Source organism: Sebastes umbrosus, chromosome 20 (genome assembly GCF_015220745.1).
Source record: "Sebastes umbrosus isolate fSebUmb1 chromosome 20, fSebUmb1.pri, whole genome shotgun sequence".
NCBI classification, from domain to species: Eukaryota; Metazoa; Chordata; class Actinopteri; order Perciformes; family Sebastidae; genus Sebastes; species Sebastes umbrosus.
The window spans coordinates 24,761,465-24,781,744 of record NC_051288.1 but is presented as its reverse complement, the minus strand read 5'-3'; the positions used below and the strand labels follow the sequence as shown (position 1 = coordinate 24,781,744).

The following is a 20,280-nucleotide window of genomic DNA, read 5'->3' as shown; positions in this document are numbered from 1 at the left end:
AAAAATGGCCAAGTCTATCTCACCCTCTTTGTCTGAACAGGTAAAATAATTACCAGAAACGATGTTAACCAAAAGAACGTGTGCAGCCTAAACAAATAACAACTAGAATGGCACTCGGAGAGCGCAGACCTCCGCCAAGGTGCCCGAGCACGATTGTCATCAGTTACACTGCGCATGTGTTCTACACAGAGGTCTTAATGTCAGACTGATCAGAATCCTTAAAGGTCCCATATTGTGCTCATTTTCAGGTTCATACTTGTATTTTGTGTTTCTAATAGAACATGTTTACATGCTGTAATGTTATAAAAAAACTTTATTTTCCTCATACTGTCGGCCTGAATATACCTGTATTTACCCTCTGTCTGAAACGCTCTGTTTTAGAGCATTTTGACGGAATTGCAACGGAATTGCATTGCTAGGCAACAGCTTGGGTCCATGTGTACTTCCTGTCAGCTGATGTTATTTACATACACTGCAACCAGCAATAAACTGGGACACATTTAGAATGTTTACGTTTAAAACTGTATCAAGGGTCTAAATATTGTATATTTGTGACATCACGAATGGGCAGAAATCCTGACAGCTTGTTTCAAATGCAGAGTTTCTGAATACGAGCTGTGTGTATTTCCCTGTGGATTGAGCGTTTCGATATTTTCACAGTATTTATAGAGGACTTAAGCTGCTTTATAATAAAAATCACGAAAATATCACTTTTTTATAATATGGGACCTTTAAAAAAATTCCTGAATCTGGATCATGATCCGGATCGTCACCATAATCTAATGGATTGTTTATTGTGCTACACCCCACCCCTCCAAAAAATCTCATTCAAATCCATCCCAGACTTTTGGAGTAATCCTACAAACGGACAAACCAACAAACCAACGCCAGTGAACACATAACCTCCTTCCTAAGCCTTCGTCCTTGGCGGAGGTAATAAACGACAGGCTTAATACACATATATAGAAGTAGAAAAGGTTAAGGACCGAGAAAGGGGGAAGATGCCTAGGTATCAACTGTACTTATAGAAGATAGACTCTAATACAAGGTCACATAAAGGGTTTTAGATCCAAATCAACATTTAGGCCATTAGGGACGAGGGTATTTAAGTGATAAATCCATCTCTTTTCCGATGCAAAACCAAAGGTAGAACGCAAAATCACCCCCTCTTATAAAAAAAATGTACTTCTCTATGCCCATGTACCGGATAAAATGTGCTGCAACAGGGTAGGTAATATTTTATTTAGGACTGTCAAAGTTATGCAATAATAACACAAATTGGTACCAACCATGTCATACTAGGTTGTAGTGAAGGAGGATAAATACGCTCCAAACTTACTCTAAACTTTGGCGAGGAAAAACTGTCATGGCCATTTTCAAAGGGGTCCCTTGACCTGTGACCTCAAGATATGTTGATGAAAATACATTTGTATGGAGCGTGTTCCATGATGAACACAAAACACCGCAGCAAAAGCTTGACCGGAGAGGTCAGACACACATTCATCCGACGTTAAAGATCAAAGTCAGCACTCTGCAGATATTGAGCGTCTTCTTTTCTTGCACATGTCCGGAGTAATCAGTAACACCTGTGTGGTCACAGTAGGAACATTTCCTTCAGTTTTAAAGCTAGAGTGAAGATCCAGGTATCATATGGAACTAGAAAAACATACTAGCTTGTCGCAAAGGTTAAATAACTATACAAATTTTGTCGAGGAAAAACGGTCATGGCCATTTTCAAAGGGGTCCCTGGACCTCTGACCTCCAGAGTCATAGTCAAGTCAGCACACTGACACACTGACAGCTGTTGTTGCCTGTTGGGCTGCAGTTTGCCATGTTATGATTGAAGCATATTGTTTTATGCTAAATGCAGTACCTGTGAGGGTTTCTGGACAATATCTGTCATTGTTTTGTGTTGTTAATTGATTTCCAATAATACATATATACATACATTTGCATAAAGCAAGTATATTTGTCCACTCCCATGTTGATAAGAGGATTAAATACTTGACAAATCTCCCTTTAAGGTACATTTTGAACAGATAAAAACATGTGCTGATTGCGTGTACATGATTAAATATTTTAATTGATTGAAAGCCCCTAATTTATTTATTTATTATTATTTTATTATTATTACTCCTATTATTTTGTTTTTTATTTTTATATTTTATTATATATTTTTATTTTTATATATTCTTATTTTTTAATTATTATTAACATTTTTCTCCTCCCTTGTTTTTGAATACTTTGTTTTTCACTCACTCCCATGTTGATAAGAGTATTAAATACTTGACAAATCTCCCTTTAAGGTACATTTTGAACAGATAAAAAATGTGTGATTAATTTGCGATTAATCACGATTAACTACGGACAATCATGCAATTAATCGTGATTAAATACTTTAATCATTTGACAGCCATAATTATTATTTAGTGATATAAATAATATACTATAGTGTATACTAGAACAAGAAACAGCAGATTAATTAACGCAGAATAAGAACAAATGTTATTTATTTATTTATTTCTGTGTCTTTGATAAAGACGTGTCTGCAGGAGTGTTTCCTCTTAATTATTACCCATCAGGCCGAGCTGACCCCAGTGGCAGGACGCCAGAGGAAGTGAGGTCACACGGCGTAATGAATACGACTGTTTGAAGAGGAAGAAAAGTGCTTGTGGCTCGGCAGTCGCTGCCTTTGTGATACTAACGGCAGCTCCAGTAACATTGTGATATAGTGGGGGGGGGAATTAGCTGCTTATTTGTGAAACAATAAGATTTAGAATACATAACTTTACGTGTTTTTCAATCCTTAAGGCTGCTTTTCTTTTACTCCTGTGTAATTATATTAGAATTATTCACCACTGCAGCATGTTATTGTGTTAATTAGGCTATTTTCTGTAAGAGGTTAATAAAAAGTACAATGCAAAGCCACTGGAATAATCTCGCTCTCATGCACTTCTACTCAGTCAGCACAAAGCACAGTGCAAGTGACACCTATTAACAATTGATGCATGCTAAAAAATAAATCATGTGTTCACGGTCGGCCTTCGCCGGGCTGATGATGCCGTCAGCTGGTGACGGCGGGCGAGGCCGTCACTACTGTGACCGGGGTTGGTTTGTTCTGTCCGCTCGCTTGTGTGTGTGCTTCTATTTTCAACCCACTCACTCTGAGGCAGATTTTTTAATTGTATCCTGAGGTCGGTTTATTTACAGCATTAAAGAAACATCAGACATTCGGGGCATGACACAAACAAGAGTGGGAATGAAATGTTAGTTCATGTTATATCAGTGGGGTGAGGGGAAACGGGGAGTGATGGGAAATGGTACTTCGAGGCTACATCTCTTCATTATTCATATTCATCATCGTCGTTTTCTTGTTTTCAGAGAATACTTTAAGGGTTATATCCTCATGCAAGAATAGCTAAATACTCTGAGCTGGTTTAAAATAGACTCAATAGGAAGACATGTTTAATTCAGGTATGTCCCGCCAGTTTGGTCTCTCATGAGAGTATGATGTTAGAGCAGCGGGCGACCTGCTGAAGTGCCTTAAACCTGCAATCTCTCTAACAGCCAGCAGGGGGCGACTCCTCTGGTTGCACAAAGAAGTCTGATTGTATAGAAGTCTATGAGAAAATGAGCCTACTTCTCACTTGATTTATTACCTCAGTAAACATTGTAAACATGAGTTTATGGTCTCAATCACTAGTTTCAAGTCTTCTTCAATACAGCATGATGTTCATTTAGTAAATTATGGTCCCATTTAGAGTCAGATAGACCATAAAGCAGGGGATGCTTTAGGGCGGGGCTACCTTGGGATTGACAGGTTGCTACCACGGCGTTGTCCGGTCTGGGAGTTGTCTCTGTTTTCGTCTTAGAGCTTTAACTCTTTCACAGTGTGTTTTCACTTCATGAAAGTTAATTAGAACGATTTGGTCGCCTAAAAATATCTTATTCAGCGTTCGGTTGTACTCAGCTCCATCCTCTTGTGTCACTTCTGGTTCCAAAAAACCAAGATCGCAACAGCCAAAATGTCAAACTCAAGGCTTCAAAACCGTAGGCCACAAACCAGTGGGTGACGTCGCGGTGACTACGTCTACTTCTTATATACAGTCTATGCATTAGAGCCAGGATTAGCTTAGTTTAGCATAAAGACTGGCTCTGTCCAAAGTTCAAAAATACACCTACCAAGACCTCTAATTTCTTTATTCTGCTCTGTTTGTCTCACAGGAGCATCCGCTGCCTGAGAAACATCATCCACTGGAACCTCATCACCGCCTTCATCCTGAGGAACGCCACCTGGTTCATCGTCCAAATGACCATGAGTCCCGAGGTTCACGAAAGTAACGTGGTACGTATCGCTTCGTCTGTTGATCTTTGATATATGCAACAAGAGGCACTCTAGGAAACTTTAGTTTTAAGTTAAAGGATAAGTCTGGTGATAGTCCGGTCGCAGCCGGTGTGCACAGGGCAGCGGCGCCGTGTGGAAACCTGCGGCTCTGCAGCGAAAGCTCGCCTGGAGAAGCCAGACACACAGCCGTCCAACGTTGAAGCCATCCACGTTTATTGACCGGTGACCGGTTTGTAGGACAATCGCTATCGTTAATCCGGGCAGACAGAGTGTCGTTACGCCGGGCAGACACACAGCGGACAACCTGCTAAACTAAACTAAATGTGCGGTGGAGACTTTTACTGGGAAAGTGGCCGCCTGCTAAATTAACGCTTCCGTACAGGTGAACTGGAGACAGTGAACGCAGCATACGCTCCTGTATGGGTGAACTGGAGACAGTGAATGCAGCATACGCTCCCGTACGGGTGAACTGGAGACAGTGAACGCAGCATACGCTTCCATACGGGTGAACTGGAGACAGTGAACGCAGCATACGCTTCTGTACGGTGAACTGGGGACAGTGAACGCAGCATACGCTCCTGTACGGTGAACTGGGGACTCAGTTGTCTGTTGTGCTCATACACTGCAGCTGGCACACCGATGCATGCGAGGCACAAATCTTGTCGGTTAACGGTTAATAATTGGTTAACGAGGGTCGGTTATCAGTTAACTGGGATAGATAAAGACAACATATGGTGAAGCACCTTGCATAGCTGGTCTGCATACACTTTAAGAGCACATGGAAGGACCGGGTGCTTTATTAACATTAAGCCTTCTTAGCTGAGTGCAGACCTCATCAAGTGTAATGGTTTATAGGGGGCAGCAGTAGGAATAGCATCCAACCCCCTCCAGGAGAGGGAGAATGTGCTGACTCCTGCTCTGCTGGGAGGTCATTGGTTCTGGTATCAAATCAGGCAAAGAAGTGATTAGCCTCATCGGAACTAAAAGCACCTTCATGCAGGACAGAGCTGGCAGCGCTGCAGCCACTTATCGACTTAAAGCTCTTTTGTATCACACTCCTGTAGTTTGCTTTCTACCTTCCTTTATAAATCCTCTTCTCCTGCTTTAGAGCCTGCTTCAGTTCTGTCTGTGCAGATCTGATCCTTTTCTTTGTCACCACTTCTTATTGTTATTAGCAGTCTTTATGTCTGTAGTGACCCAGTCTGACGTTAGCAGACGGTGGAATAGATGCCACTACAACAGTGACGTTGGTAAACTCACGAGGAAGGTAGTAGGGCCTGCAGCTCACCGCTGTTTTTCAAAAATGAAACTGAAACACGTTGTTTGTTTTGGTATTTTCATTAGATTTATTGGCAGTAAGTATCACCAGCCTTATCCTTTAAATACTTCATGACATCCTGCATATATACCTCAGGCTAAAAAGGATCATCCTTTAATGAAAGAGCTGTTCGCTTCCTTCCTTTCCACAAAATGTATTTGAATTTCAACTAGTTTAGCTTGAAGGATTCTTCCTTGTAGGTGTCTTCAAGGGCGGCCCAGCGACTTGACTTTCAAGAGTCAGCGGCTGCATTCATGAGCTTCAGATAATAAGGTGTCAAATTAAAGCAAAAAGAAAGTGATGTAAGGCTTATTTAGTGAGGTGTTGGGTTACCGTGAGCCACCAGAAGAGTTTGAATACACCTCGTCCTTGATTCTCCAAGGCTGTTCACTCTATTGAACGGATTTAAAATCTCACATTTGTGTTCAGATCTTTGAAGTTATTTGATGGAAACATGGAAGTCATGACAAAGAGCATATTTCTTGCATTACAGTAAAAACTTTCAAATCTCAAATCTAGCGTCCTTTGACATACCAACAAGGAACAACTTCCTGATGAATAATGATAATGTAACTTGAAGAACGTGTGGTATGCTTTAAAACATCTTTGACAGTAGGATAGAATTTAATATTTTTGAGAAACTGTTAAATGTTTAACAGAATAATTCGTTTTGTAGGCTTGGTGCCGCCTCGTCACCGCCTCCTTCAACTATTTCCACTCCACCAACTTCTTCTGGATGTTCGGCGAGGGCTGCTACCTCCACACCGCCATCGTCCTCACCTACTCCACCGACAAGCTGCGCAAGTGGATGTTCATCTGCATCGGCTGGTGTACGTATTCTTACTCCTACACAATTAACATCACTGCAGCTGTATGAAAACCTTAAAAGGATAGTAAGACATTTTGGGAAATACACTTATTTGCCGAGAAGATTGATACCACTCTCAGACATGAGAGTGGTATCAATCTTCTCATCATGAAGCGCAATGACTCTACCTTAGTTGTATGAAATTTGCTATATACATAAACTTGATTGATTGATCAAACTCTCAGCAAGATAAGTGTATGTCCCAAAATGTCTAACATTTAATAACTCCAGTCAGTTTGGGTAAATTCAGTCTCAAATGTAGAGCATTTGGAGTCTGAATTGATCTCAATTTGGAGCATTTCACTTGATGAGAATATCGATACCGCTCTCATGTCTGTGAGTGTGAAGCTAGAGGCGGGAGGCGTTTAGCTTAGCTTAGCATAAAGACTGGAAGCAGGGGGAAACAGCTAGCCTTGCTCTGTTCAAAGTTCAAAAAAACATCTTCCAACACCTCTAAAGCTCAATAATCAACATGCTGTATGTTGTTTGTGTAATCTGTACACTAACAGAAATGTAAAAGGAACAAAATGTTGCTTAGCATAAAGACTGGAAGCAGGGGGAAACAGCTGGCCTGGCTCATAACTCCCCCATAAAAACATGATTTTGTCCCTTTTTACAACAACTCAGCAAGAAAGCAAGTATTGTATTTCCTGAAATGTTGAACTACTTGTTTAACTCCAGTCCGTTTTGGGTACATTTCGCTTCAGTAGAACAAACTGAAGGTCAGACACTCATTTCCCAACAATGGGAGCAGTTGACTTGATGGAGATACCAGGATTTGGTGTGGCAGCTGGGAAACGTATTGGTGTGGAGTTCACTAACACCCCGTTTCACACTGTCAAACTAAACTATGTGCTGCTGAGATTAGGTGCATTGTGCCATCTGGATTACATTTCCCCCGGGGCAGCGTGAAGCCTCCGTGTGAAGGGGGGATGATGGCAGCACATTTCAGCAAAGGCCCGTGAAAACATAAATAAGATCAAATTTTATTTGCTCCGCTTCGCTTTAACTCAGGCTCAAGGAGCAGACATATTATTAAAGCAGAGGGTTATGGATAGGAGATGAAAAACAACAAGACAAATTACATTTTTTTCAACCAATCTGAGGTTGACACTGATGACGGTATATCGCTAATGAAGTGGAAAGTTCCAGAGACGTGAGACGTACATGTGTGACGTGTCGGTTGGCAAGGTCTTCATGGTCAAGTAATGGCTACTTATCTGCTCTATTATACCTCCTATAAGTCAGTAAATCAGACGATCACTCTGCATTATCATCAACCAGAGTCCGGCTTTTCATTCATTCACAAAGACACATTCAGATGGTGACATGTCTCGGCTTGCATCGGTGGATCACAGCACACAAGCAACAATAGGTTTTGACAGAGCTTGGCAGGCGCTGGTGAAAAAAGACAAGGATTTCATATTGCAGCGTGAAATCCCCAAGAGGGATATTTTGTGATCTGAATAGCAGAGAAAGATGAAAGAAGAATCTGTCATTTGTCTCTCTCTTTTTCCCCTCACAGGTATACCATTCCCTATAATTGTGGCATGGGCGATTGGGAAGCTGTACTACGACAATGAGAAGTAAGCCCTTTTTTGTTGTGACTCCCTTTAGATATTCAGAGAAGCTGAACCCGCTGACAGAAAGGACGAGGAAGGGCAGTATTGCATTAAGGAGATGAATGTCTATTAATAACCTGCTGTAATCACATTTGCATTGCACAATTTTCTTAATTACACGTTACCCCTGTGGCCATTTTCACTTTGATGGTGAGTGCTTAGTGCTTGATTGATATAGAGTGGTCGCTTAGCACACAGGTGAAAATTGATTCAGCTTTGTGTGCACTGAAAAACATCCAGTTTAAGTCCTTAAAGGGATAGTTTGCATGTTTTGAAGTAGGGTTGTATGAGATACCATAATCAGTGCATTGCAGTAGATAGTGGTCGGCACCATAGATATATATGTATAGATGCCACATTGGCCTTTGGATCATACTCCAGGGAACTGAAGCCGTTGTCTATGCTCTCTTCAAAGCCACCAGACTCCATTGACAAAAACAGTAATTTTACGTCGCAGAACTCAGGAGTTGTTGGTCTACTGCTGCCTCTAGGAATGCATCGATACCTAAACCAGTATCGGGTATCGGGTCCGATACTGTGCTCATGTACTTGTACTCGCAAAACGGCTCCGATACAACGGCACCGATACCACTTTACAGCAGCACGACGTTGACCTCTCGTCACCATCTTTCGGGTCCTCACGCTCCACCTCCCCGACGGTGCAGGCAAGACGCCGGTCCTCACTTTCATTGCGCCACGGGGTTTTGCTTGCACCCTCTGACTCGCGCTTACGTTAGACTCCTTGGTCCGTGTTTCAAAATGGGTCGGTTGGGTTGCCGACAACGCCACAGACCCCTGGTGCCTTTTACGTGGGCCGCGGCACGACACTGTTGGGGCGCAGTGAGGACAGTCTGCCCCTGTCGACAGTCGCACCGGGAGCAGGGAGCCCCTTCACGGTGCGGCGAGGTCCGGGCGGGGAGCGCTGTAAAGATGCAGCCGCGAGCCACCTTCACCCCGAGCATTTCCAAGCCGACCTAGAGCCGGTCCCTAGCTGCCTCGATCGATTTTTGTCAACGGAGTCTGGTGGCTTTGAAGAGAGCATAGAGCACCAAATGTGGATTATGAAAACAGTTCCCAACAAATGCACAATTTCCTCCTGTTTGTTTGATAAAAACTACAGTGAGCAGCTGTTTTATGAAATTACTGAGCCTTTTTTTTTTTTTTTACAAATGAAACTTTATAATTGTGACCTATTTGTAAAGCTTTATGCTTCAGTAGGAGCCGACGTGCTCGGGGCTGAGTGTCACAGACAGGGGAGGGACGTCAGGAAGTGTTGAGAGACGGCTTTTGGTCTTTTCGTGGAATTTGTTGAAAAATACAGAATCAGACTAATCCTCTTATTTACTCCCAAGTGAACAAATCAACCAGTGCAGTAAAACATGTCATTATGTTATTTTTGTATTATTTTATTTCACATTTCAACATGTGTTATCTAAAATAAACATTCCTTTTCCATCTTATTCTTCTTGGTATATAAAATTATTGAAACAAGATCATATTTATTTGAAATAGTCTCCATTTGTTTTAGGAAAATAAGGTTAAATTTTGATCAGAATTGTCCTCTATAATCCATATTTTGGGTAAATGATTGACTGTTTAAACTCCTGAACAAATTGATATAATTCCAACACGTGCTGAACTCGGAGGTGAATTCTTATATAAACAATATAACAATATAAACACCTCTACCTGTGACTTCTGTTTTGATTCCAGGTGCTGGTTTGGGAAGCGCGCTGGTGTTTACACAGACTACATCTACCAAGGTCCCATGATTCTTGTCTTAGTGGTAAGAGTCTCTTTTCTACTTTTTATCCTGCAGTTGCCGCATTTTTACATAACTCACTGAAACAATTAGTCTTTATTACGTCTCTAAAACGCCTGACAGGCGTGAAATGTTGGAAACCGCACCGCATTCTTCACGTTAGAGATGATGAATGTGAAGTTCTGACTCGCTACCTGTCGAGCGTGGCGTTGAAATCTCTGCAGCATATGGGAATCCTCTCGGAAAACAAAGATGAAATCCAAGGATTTGTTCAGTCCTGTTTATGAGGAATTATCTCTTAACACTCGGTAATTTCCATACCCCGAGGGAACCTTTTCCATGCTTTGATTTTATTATTTCATCAGATGTTAACTGTTGTGAATCCGTTTGGTCTCTGTAGCTAAGCTTTAAATTACAGAAATATAACATCTTAATCCTTTAAAAAATATGCTCTGATGTCCTCCTTATAGGACATAAATGTCTATGTCAAAAAACTGCCATAATAGCAGAGGTGGGACCGAGTTATTGTTTTGCAAGTCACAAGTAAGTCTCAAGTCTTTGCAGACAAAGTTCCAAAGTCCCAAACTTTGAGTTTCGAGTCCTAAACAAGTAGGGATGCACCGATACCCCTTTTTTCAGACCCGAGTACGAGTACAAGTACTTACATTTGGGTACTCGCCGATACCGAGTACCGATACGAGTACTTCTCTGTGCCAAAGACCCTCGTTAACAGCCAGCTGGAGGGTGTGAGCGACACACGGCAGGCTGGGGAGTCCCGCATACGAGGCGGTGCGCCACGACCGGCTCTAGGTCAGCTTGGAAAGGCTCGGGGTGAAGGTGCTTCACGGGGCTGTGGCTAAAGTGTCACCGGGGCGGACTGTCCTTAGTGCACCCCAGCCGCGTCGTGCACCCCGGGCGGGGCTCGGCCCGCGTAAAAGGCTCCAGGGGCCTGCGGCGATGTCTGCAACCCACACGACCCGTCTTAAAACACGGACCAAGGAGTCTAACGCGCGTCTTGCCCGCACCGTCCGGGAGGTGGAGCGTGAGCGTGTGCGATAGGACCCGAAAGATGGTGACCGGAGGTTAACGTCACGCTGCCGTAAAGTGGTATCGGTGCCGTTGTATCGGAGCAGTTTTGCGAGTACGAGTACATGAGCAGAGTATCGGACCCGATACCCGATACTGGTATCGGTATCGGTATCGGTGCATCCCTAAAAAGTGTTTTCATTATTTTCTGTATACTAAATGCTAGAGGGATTTTTTTCCACAGTGTAGGATATGTAAATAATTGGCAACAACTTTGATTGTGATGCATTGCATCAAACACTGCAGTGCTCCATAATACAGCAGTGATGCCCGTAGTGGACACCAGGAAAACAGCATGCATTTTCTCCACAGAGCAAAATGTCTCAATCTGGTAGAAAATAGTAAAAACGAAGGTTACAATATTTTAACCTTAGTTGTATAAGCACAAGCTGTGGATGGATGTACGCCGGCCGCGTCACCACATGGACTTAACCACACTGATCCAGACCGGCTAAGTCAGTCGCCTATCGCTGAAGAGAAAAGGATGCCAGGCAGCGCCGGACGCCGCCTCATACTGTGGTCGGCTACGTTTCTGCAAATCTCAGTGGGCGAACGCCTGCGTGTGATTGGAGGAGAGTATTACCCATAGAGTCCAGGAAAGGTCGGAACTACAATTTTCACAATTTTGTCCTAGAATGGTCCTAAATCAATACTAGAGTGCTTCCCTGTGTATGAATGAAGCGGTACACGAGTTGAAGCTGTTGAAGTGGCTGTGTGTGTTGTCAGCGGCGGTTATCCCTGCAAACTCCACCCCGGAAGTTCCTGTACTGTCAGAAAGTACTACCCCCCCCACCGACCAGGACCTTTTTAGGGGATAAAAACACCCTGGAAAATGTCCCCAGAACTTAATTTAGACCCCGGTCTCTTCGGTCAAAACACAACGAGTTCTTCAAAAGGGTCCCAGTTCCAGGGGAAAGTTGCTGTGGTTGAAGTCGAGTCGGGGCTCGAGATTGAAAACCTGATATACTTTACTGTTATTGTCATGGGATCAAACATTGTGGTTTTAATGGATTCCAATGGGGACATTTAGTCCCTAAGGAGGTCTGAGTGTCTGTGTTTTGACTGCACGGTTTATTAGAGACTTATTTAAAAATGCATGCCAAAAGCATTAACACAGCCGTAATGATTGTAAAATTAAAAAGACAATGATGTCCATAGTGACGCGTGAAGGGTTAAACTGGACATCAAGCACCTGCAGGACGTGTCCTCCAGCTTTCAGCCGGACTCTTCCTCACTCTGCTAACAGTCTGCACGAAGCCAGACAGACTCTCGGCCCTCCAGCAGGATGAAATGTTGAATGATCCTGCAGATCTCTGGAGACTCAGCCTGGCTTCTTGTACAAGCTTTAGTCATCTCTCGTCTGGACTACAGTAACTCCCTCCTGGCTACGCTCCCAAAATACTCTCCTCAGTCCCGTGGTGGAAAGTACATTTACTCAAGTGCTGTACTTAAGTACAATTTTGAGATACTTGTACTTCTACTCAGCTGCATTTCAGAGGGAAATATTGTCATTTTTACTCCTGAAATAAACCCTTCAGGGTGATGAAAGACCCGTCAGCATCGCCCTGTCGGGGTGTATTTCACAACAATGACCGGCTCGTTGCACATCATACCTCACATATCTTATCGCAATACTCAGCATATCGCAATAAGATCATATTGTTACTTAAGTATGGTGATAATACCGTAATTAATACCCCTAATTTTGACGCTAATACTTTCACCTTGAATGTATTTCTACTCTGTGGTATTGCTACTTTTACTCTGACTGTCCTGATCCACATGCATGCCCTCCCTCTCTGACCACCTCCTCCTCCTCGCCGTGGTGATTTGACCGTTTCTCTGCTCCGTTTGGTCCGTTTCCTCCCTGCTGGGTCTCCAGTGGTGGACTGACCTTCCCATCATCGTCAGAAACGGCACATTTTTCTTATCTCTTCTCTCTCTTTAGTTGAACAAGTCATCTCTCTGAGAGGCGCTTTATGTCTCTGTCTCTCCCGCCTAAAGCCCACATCTGCCTCCTCCAATATCTCTCTGCTACTTCCACTGAAAACGTCTCGCTTACAATAGACGGCTCCGCTCAGGCTTTCATCTCTCTGCATGTTTGCACTTGATCCTGCAGGATCACCGTCAGGTCACCAGAATATTTGCGGTCTCTCCTGTCAGGCCGCTGCGGTTGTGAACTTTCCGTGGCTTTCCCCGTCTGTAGCGGTTAATGTCAGCAATAAAGTGATGTAAGGCTATAAAGGATAAATACAGGATGTTATTGTACATGTTAAGCACTAATGTACGGCGGGGCCGGTGAGGACCGGTGGGTCGGACGCTTCTTGAAAGATTGCCATGCATCTGTTCGGGCCAAGGTCGGGTCAGCCGGCCCTGGAAAGTATTCCTGCAGCTATTTCTGCTCTTGTGTTACATCATTCACACCTACTACTGCACAGGGTATTGATTTAGTCCTTCATCACATTGTGGGAAAAATAGTCTCGAGGAGCACTTAAGATAGCAGAGTAACAGGTTTTAGCATTATTAAAGGATAAGACATTATTTATTGATTTTTCGTATTGTCGACAAATCTCCCAAAAACAGACGAAAATGAACCGACGTACAGCGTCCTGCTGCCGCAAACAGTCCGTATGTAGTTACAGTACTTGAGTAAATGCATTAGTTACTGTCCACCACTGAATACAGCACATATGATAACGTAAAAACACCTTCTAAGGCTGTCAAAGTTATCAATAATAACGCAAATTCATTTCTAAATTTTGGTGAGGAAAAACTGTCATGGTCATTTCCAAAGGGGTCCCTTGACCTCTGACCTCCAGATCAGTGAATGTAAATGGGTTCTATGGGTACCCACGAGTCTCCCCTTTACAGACATGCCCACTTTATGATAATCACATGCAGTTTGGGGCAAGTCATAGTCAAGTCAGCACACTGACACACTGACAGCTGTTGTTGCCTGTTAGGCTGCAGTTTGCCATGTTATGATTGGAGCATATTGTTTTATGCTAAATGCAGTACCTGTGAGGGTTTCTGGACAATGTCTGTCATTGTTTTGTGTTGTTAATTGATTTACAATAATAAAAATTCATAGATTTGCATAAAGCAGCATATTTGCCCACCTCCAATGTTGATAAGAGGATTAAATACTTGACAAATCTCCCTTTAAGGTACATTTTGAACAGATAAAAACATGTGCTGATTGCATGTGCACGATTAAATATTTTAATTTATTGACAGCCCTAATTTATTTATTTATTATTATTTTATTATTATTAATCCTATTATTTTGTTTTTTATTTAATTTTTCTCATTTTTAATTATATATTTTTATTTTTACATATTTCTTATTTTTAAATTATTACATTTTTCTCTTCCCTTGTTTTTGAATACTTTGTTTTTCACTCACTCCCATGTTGATAAGAGTATTAAATACTTGACAAATCTCCCTTTAAGGTACATTTAGAACAGATAACTACTTTAATAGATTGACAGCCCTACTAAATACTGAAATGTCCATATATAAACTATGATGACATTGTGGTAATGAGTGTTGAACCCCTCTGCTGCCGGACACTCATCCTCTATTGTTTGCTTTAAACCCGTCATGAACATCGACCTCTGAGCCGCCTTTCTCTGACATTAATAGACACTATAACTATCATCGCTGTGTCTGATCAACAGATCAATTTCATCTTCCTCTTCAACATCGTGAGAATCCTGATGACCAAACTGCGAGCCTCCACCACCTCAGAGACGATCCAGTACAGGTAAAGTATTCAGCTGCACCTGCAGGAAACAAAACATTCAGACACTCTGTGAACACACCTTTAATAATTAATGCTTTATACTTCACTGGAGTTTGTTGTAAAAGTCTTTGGTTGTGTGATCGTCTGCAGGAAAGCTGTGAAGGCTACACTGGTTCTTCTTCCTCTCCTGGGAATCACCTACATGCTGTTCTTCGTCAACCCGGGGGAGGACGAGATCTCTCAAATCGTCTTCATATATTTCAACTCTTTTTTGGAGTCCTTCCAGGTACGATTTATCCGGCTCACAAAGGTTAGCCCGTCCTCAGAGCTTCCAGGGACAGGCGGAGTGTAATATCTTCTGTGTGTGGGCGTGCTTCTGTGTACAAAGACAGTAATTGTGATGAGTGGACAGCTAAATTGTTTCTCTCCGGAGATGATTGAATGAATGTAACGTGTTTGATAAGCTGCTGTGCATGCGATTAAAACCGGATCAGGGCGTTGATGTTTTGAATGCCCTCCTTTTTTTTTGATGATGTTATGTTTGTGTCTTTATCTCCCTCCTCCTCCTCCTCTCCTCGCAGGGCTTCTTCGTGTCCGTGTTTTACTGCTTCCTAAACAGCGAGGTAAGCACATTCACCTCCGCTTTATTGATCAAACATTTCACGTTCCCCCTGCATCCCAACACTTATTTATGTTCCCCGTCTTCCGGCGCTCCCACTCTCCCTTTTCTGTTTGCTGTGTGTTATTAGAGTGAGTGATGAAGCTCCAAGCTACTTATATTCAGGGCACAATTAAGACTTGTCATGTGTAAGTGACATCACTTTCTACTCTTTATGACAGTGTCAGCCTTAATTTGGTCTCATGGGGAAATCGGGGGTGAAAGCTTCTCAGAATAGCACAGAAGCATAAATATGCATGCGTGCAGAAATGCTACCTTTAATGTGTTATTAATAATCCTAGTAGATGGAGTATTTTCATTAGTATTGTTGTGTGCAGTATTTTGTAAGGTTTTGCTGGCTTTTTCGTGACATGTTTTTGTTATATTCTTTCTGTTTTGGGGGATGAAAACATTTAACGTGCCACAATTACACAAGCTAGAGGAAAGGAAATAAAAAGACCAGGGCCGTCAATCGATTCAAATATTTAATCATGATTAATCACAATTAAACTGCATGTGATTATCATAAAGTGGGCATGTCTGTAAAGGGGAGACTCGTGGGTACCCATAGAACCCATTTACATTCACATATCTGGAGGTCAGAGGTCAATGACAGTTTTTCCTCACCAAAATTAAGTTTGGAGCGTTATTTAGCCTCCTTATTACATGGTTGGTACCGATGGATTCTTTAGGTTTTATAGTTTCAAGGCATTTCCGTCCACACAACTGCCGCTCACTGGATATGTTCTCTTGTTCGGACCATTCTCTGTAAACCCTAGAGATGGTTGTGCGTGAAAATCCCAGTAGATCAGCAGTTTAATACTCAGACCAGCCCGTCTGGCACCAACAACCATGCCACGTTCAAAGTCACTTAAATCCCCTTTCTTCCCCATTCTGATGCTCGGTTTGAACTTCAGCAAGTCGTCTTCACCACGTCTAGATGACGTAATGCATTGAGTTGCTGCCATGTGATTGGCTGATTAGCTATTTGTGTTAACAAGCAGTTGAACAGGTGTGCCTAATAAAGTGGCCGGTGAGTGTATATAGAAGAAAGCTGTGTTAGAAAAGCATCAATAAAACAGCTGACTACTAATAAGAGTTAAAAATACAGCAGGTTATGGATGTTTGATCAGATTTTACTGCAACAGATGGAAACAACCCAACAGCTGTCATCACATTTATAATAGATATATTACTAAATTTCCAAATGAGTCACTTCTCAAACAAGAACAGAAAGTACAGAAAATCTCTCCAACTGTTTGAACTTTGGAAGCAAACTTCAAGTTCATGTTGGACTTCATCAGTTAAAGTAGGAACATAGATTTTTAGAAAGGACAACTTTGCACTTAAAAGTGTAAATGAACTTCCACATCTCGCTCTCCAAAAGTTTCAATCAATACTCTTTTTGGCTTCGACTACAAGCGGCCTGATGTCGCTGAATGAACCCTGATATGAAGAGGAAGTAGGCATAAAGATAAATGACCTTTTCCTGGTGATAACGGGGGATTGTGTCACATCTTTAGGTGTAATCGAGGCAGCCTCGGTCTGAGTCTTCAGCTTGAATCATAATCTGGTGTTTGAAGCCGGAGGACTCGGCTCACATCTTATCACAGCATAATCACGACTTTACAAGCGATTCCTCGAGTAGCACATGGATGTAATATCAGCCCGGCGTCCCACGCCGCGTCAGCCGGCCCAGATGATGAATGAATATCTCATCACGGACCAACAAGGGGCTTAACCAGCATGTGTAGCTTACAGAGGATATTGATTTAGTGTTTCGTTTCAGGCTGAAAAGAAATGAGACAGATGAACAAAGGACGGCCGCGGTCACATTCAAGAGAAAACATTTAGCACTTAAACATGTGTGTGTGGAGGATTAAATGGTCTTTACAGAGGAACGGCGGCCAAACACAGCGCCGGTTAGAACGCTGATGAATCGAGATGTCAAATATTACAGTGTGTTAAAATGATTGTTTGCTTGTTTTGTACCAATCAGCTTTATTTCATGTTAAAGCTTCATTCATCTGAGACTGATTACTGGAGGCAGGATGTAGAGGAGCGGGACACACGGGACGATTGATTTCAGATTGGGAGTGAGCGAGGAGGAAGAGGAGGAGGAGGAGGAGGAGGAACGCTTTTTAATCACCATTAAAACGATTTATAGCTCGTTGCTGCTGCTGTAGGTTACAAAATACATGACCTATATTGGAATCAGAGGTCTATATTCAGTTGAACATTGCAGAGACAAATGAAAAGTTAAAGGAAAGATAAAAATAAATTGTAATTTTAGTTGAATTATGAGATATTAATGAGACTTTGTAGATAGTAAGTCAGAATTTTGAGGCAGACAGTCAAAAGTTGACCTATTATCTCATAATTTTGATTCAAAATCTCATAATTTTGATTTAATTGCCATCTTTAAATTATGACTTAGCATCTTTAGCACTTTTTCATGATCATTTTTAATCATTTTGACTCAATAAGTTAACAATTTACCTCAATATCTCAAGTTAATCTTAAAAACTATGTAAGAACTTTGTCTTACTTACTTCCTGTTTTACAATTTTGTCATCATTTTGTTTGGTAAATCTCATAATTTTGATTTAGTAAATCAAAAAATTGACCGACAATCTCCTTATCTTGACATTAAAAAGTCAGAATTGTGACTTGTAATTACTATCTTTTCATTTTGACTTAGTATCTCGTACTTTTTCATAATACATTTAATCATTTTGACTTAATAAATCAACATTTTAACTTAATATCTCAGGTTAATCTTAAATTATCTTAATATCTATGTCATCATTTTGTCTTACTTACTTCCTGTCTTACAGTTTTGTCAGGTAAATCTCATAATTGTGACTAAGTAAGTCAAAAACTTACCAAATTATCTCATTATCTTTTTAATTTTGACTTAGTTTCTCGTACTTTTTTGTAATAATTTTAATAATTTTGACTTAATTAGTCAACATTTTTGACTTATCTCATCAGTGTGACATTAAGTTATCTTGGTAGACGTATAAAGTAGCTGAAAATGGATATGCTAAAGTCCAAGTACCTTAAAATTGTACTTAAGTACAGCACTTGACTATATGTACTTTATTACTTTCCACCACTGCATCCATGTTCAAAATATGCTCAGTATTATTCATTATAAGTGAAAAAACATGCATTTAAACCTAGAGGGGCACTCCGAGAGAGGAGACGTTTCCATAAGTGAAAGATAACGCTAGATCCGCTCGGTGATTTGGATCCGCTCCAGAATGTAATGGGTTCTTCCTCGACCCGTACTTCACCTTCCCACCATGTTTCATGATAATCGGTTTGGTAGTTTCACCGTAATCCTGCTGACAAACAGACAAACTGAACCGAAAACACATAAACTTAAACTGATATCCCAGTAAACAGTGTCGTTACCACGGTAACACAATGATTCGTCCTGGTTCTGACAGGTACGGTCAGCTGTGAGGAAGCGGTTCCACCGTTGGCAGGAGCAGCACTCCATCCGGGCCCGGATGACCCAGGCCATGTCCATGCACACGTCACCTTCACGGGTCAGCTTCCACAGCATCAAGCAGTCCACGTCGCTATGAGAGCCGGCGTCGTCCCGGATACCCACCGCCTCCCATCCTCCCCGGCTGTCGTCGTGGTTTTCTGCCACATCACCGGAGTACGCTGAGGCGAGGCTGCAGAGAGAGAGAGAGGCTGCATCAGTCTCCCAAACCTCAGGAGGGACATTACACGGAGCTGAAAATGGACGAGGACGGAGATAAAGGACACTGCAGCAGACTCTATGGAACGAGAGGTTAGTGGATCACGTGACCAAGCTGAGTGACTTTGAATCTGGGTGTGAATGTACAGCACTCCATCTTCTTCACCGTCTGCCCGCCATACAAACTCTCCATCGTATCCCTGCTCGCACACACTTTGTTTTTTCTTCTTACACCAGCGAGAGCTCGTGTCTCTGGACTGCACTGAACTGGATTCCACCGCCAGCGGACACTGGACTCAAACGCAGCGACTAACTTATTATTACCATTTTCAGTTGTTTTTGTTTATTTTCAATTGTCTTGGATATAGTGTTTGTTAATTTGGTGTTGTGCTCTCTTCTTCTTCTTCCTCATCTGTTCTCAGCCAGCTCGGTGCAGCCGTGCTACTTTCATCCACTTTCCAGAAAGTTTTAATACATTCCATAATTTTCTACCTGAAGAGTTTTGTTCCAAAATAATTCCTCTACCATTAATAAACTAGGGCTGTCAATCAATTACAATATTTACTTGTGATTAATCGCATGATTGTCCGTAGTTAAAGGTGATTAATCACACATTTTTTATCAGTTCAAACTGTATTTTAATACTCTTATCAACATGGGAGTGGGCGAAATATGCTGCTTTATGCAAATCTATGTATATATTTATTATTAGAAATCAATTAGCAACACAAAACAATGACATAGATTGTCCAGAAACCCTCACAGGTACTGCATTTAGCATTTTCATTCACATATCTGGAGGTCAGAGGTCAAGGGACCCCTTTGAAAATGGCTATGACCGTTTTTCCTCGCCAAACTTTAGTGCAAGTTTGGAGCGTTATTTAACCTCCTTCATGACAAGCTAGTATGACAAGGTTGGTACTGATGGATTCTTCAGGTTTTCTAGTTTTATATGATACCAGTATCTTCACTCCAGCTTTAAAACTTAGCCCGCTACAACCTAAGAATCGCAAGTTGTCATCTCCAATGTCCAAAAATCAGTGGACGAATGTAACGCAAGTACCGTACTTAAGTACAAACTTGAGGTACTTGTACTTTACTTGAGTATTATCTTTACATGCCACTTTATACTTCTATTCCACTACATTTACTTGACAGCT

The 20,280-nt window shown here is 41.8% G+C and overlaps 1 protein-coding gene across 1 annotated transcript in view; it reads left to right on the top strand.

Annotated features, from left to right (window-relative positions):
• LOC119480017 (corticotropin-releasing factor receptor 1-like) overlaps window positions 1-19,672 on the top strand; it is a 77,168-nt gene extending 57,496 nt beyond the window's left edge. Inside the window, exons 7-14 of the mRNA XM_037756078.1 lie at window positions 4,225-4,345; window positions 6,340-6,493; window positions 8,057-8,117; window positions 9,867-9,939; window positions 14,683-14,768; window positions 14,898-15,033; window positions 15,329-15,370; window positions 18,861-19,672. Coding sequence (XP_037612006.1) covers window positions 4,225-4,345; window positions 6,340-6,493; window positions 8,057-8,117; window positions 9,867-9,939; window positions 14,683-14,768; window positions 14,898-15,033; window positions 15,329-15,370; window positions 18,861-19,001 — 814 coding nt within the window. The 3' untranslated portion in view covers window positions 19,002-19,672. The remainder of the gene's footprint in view (window positions 1-4,224; window positions 4,346-6,339; window positions 6,494-8,056; window positions 8,118-9,866; window positions 9,940-14,682; window positions 14,769-14,897; window positions 15,034-15,328; window positions 15,371-18,860) is intronic.
• The last annotated feature ends 608 nt before the right edge of the window (window positions 19,673-20,280 follow it).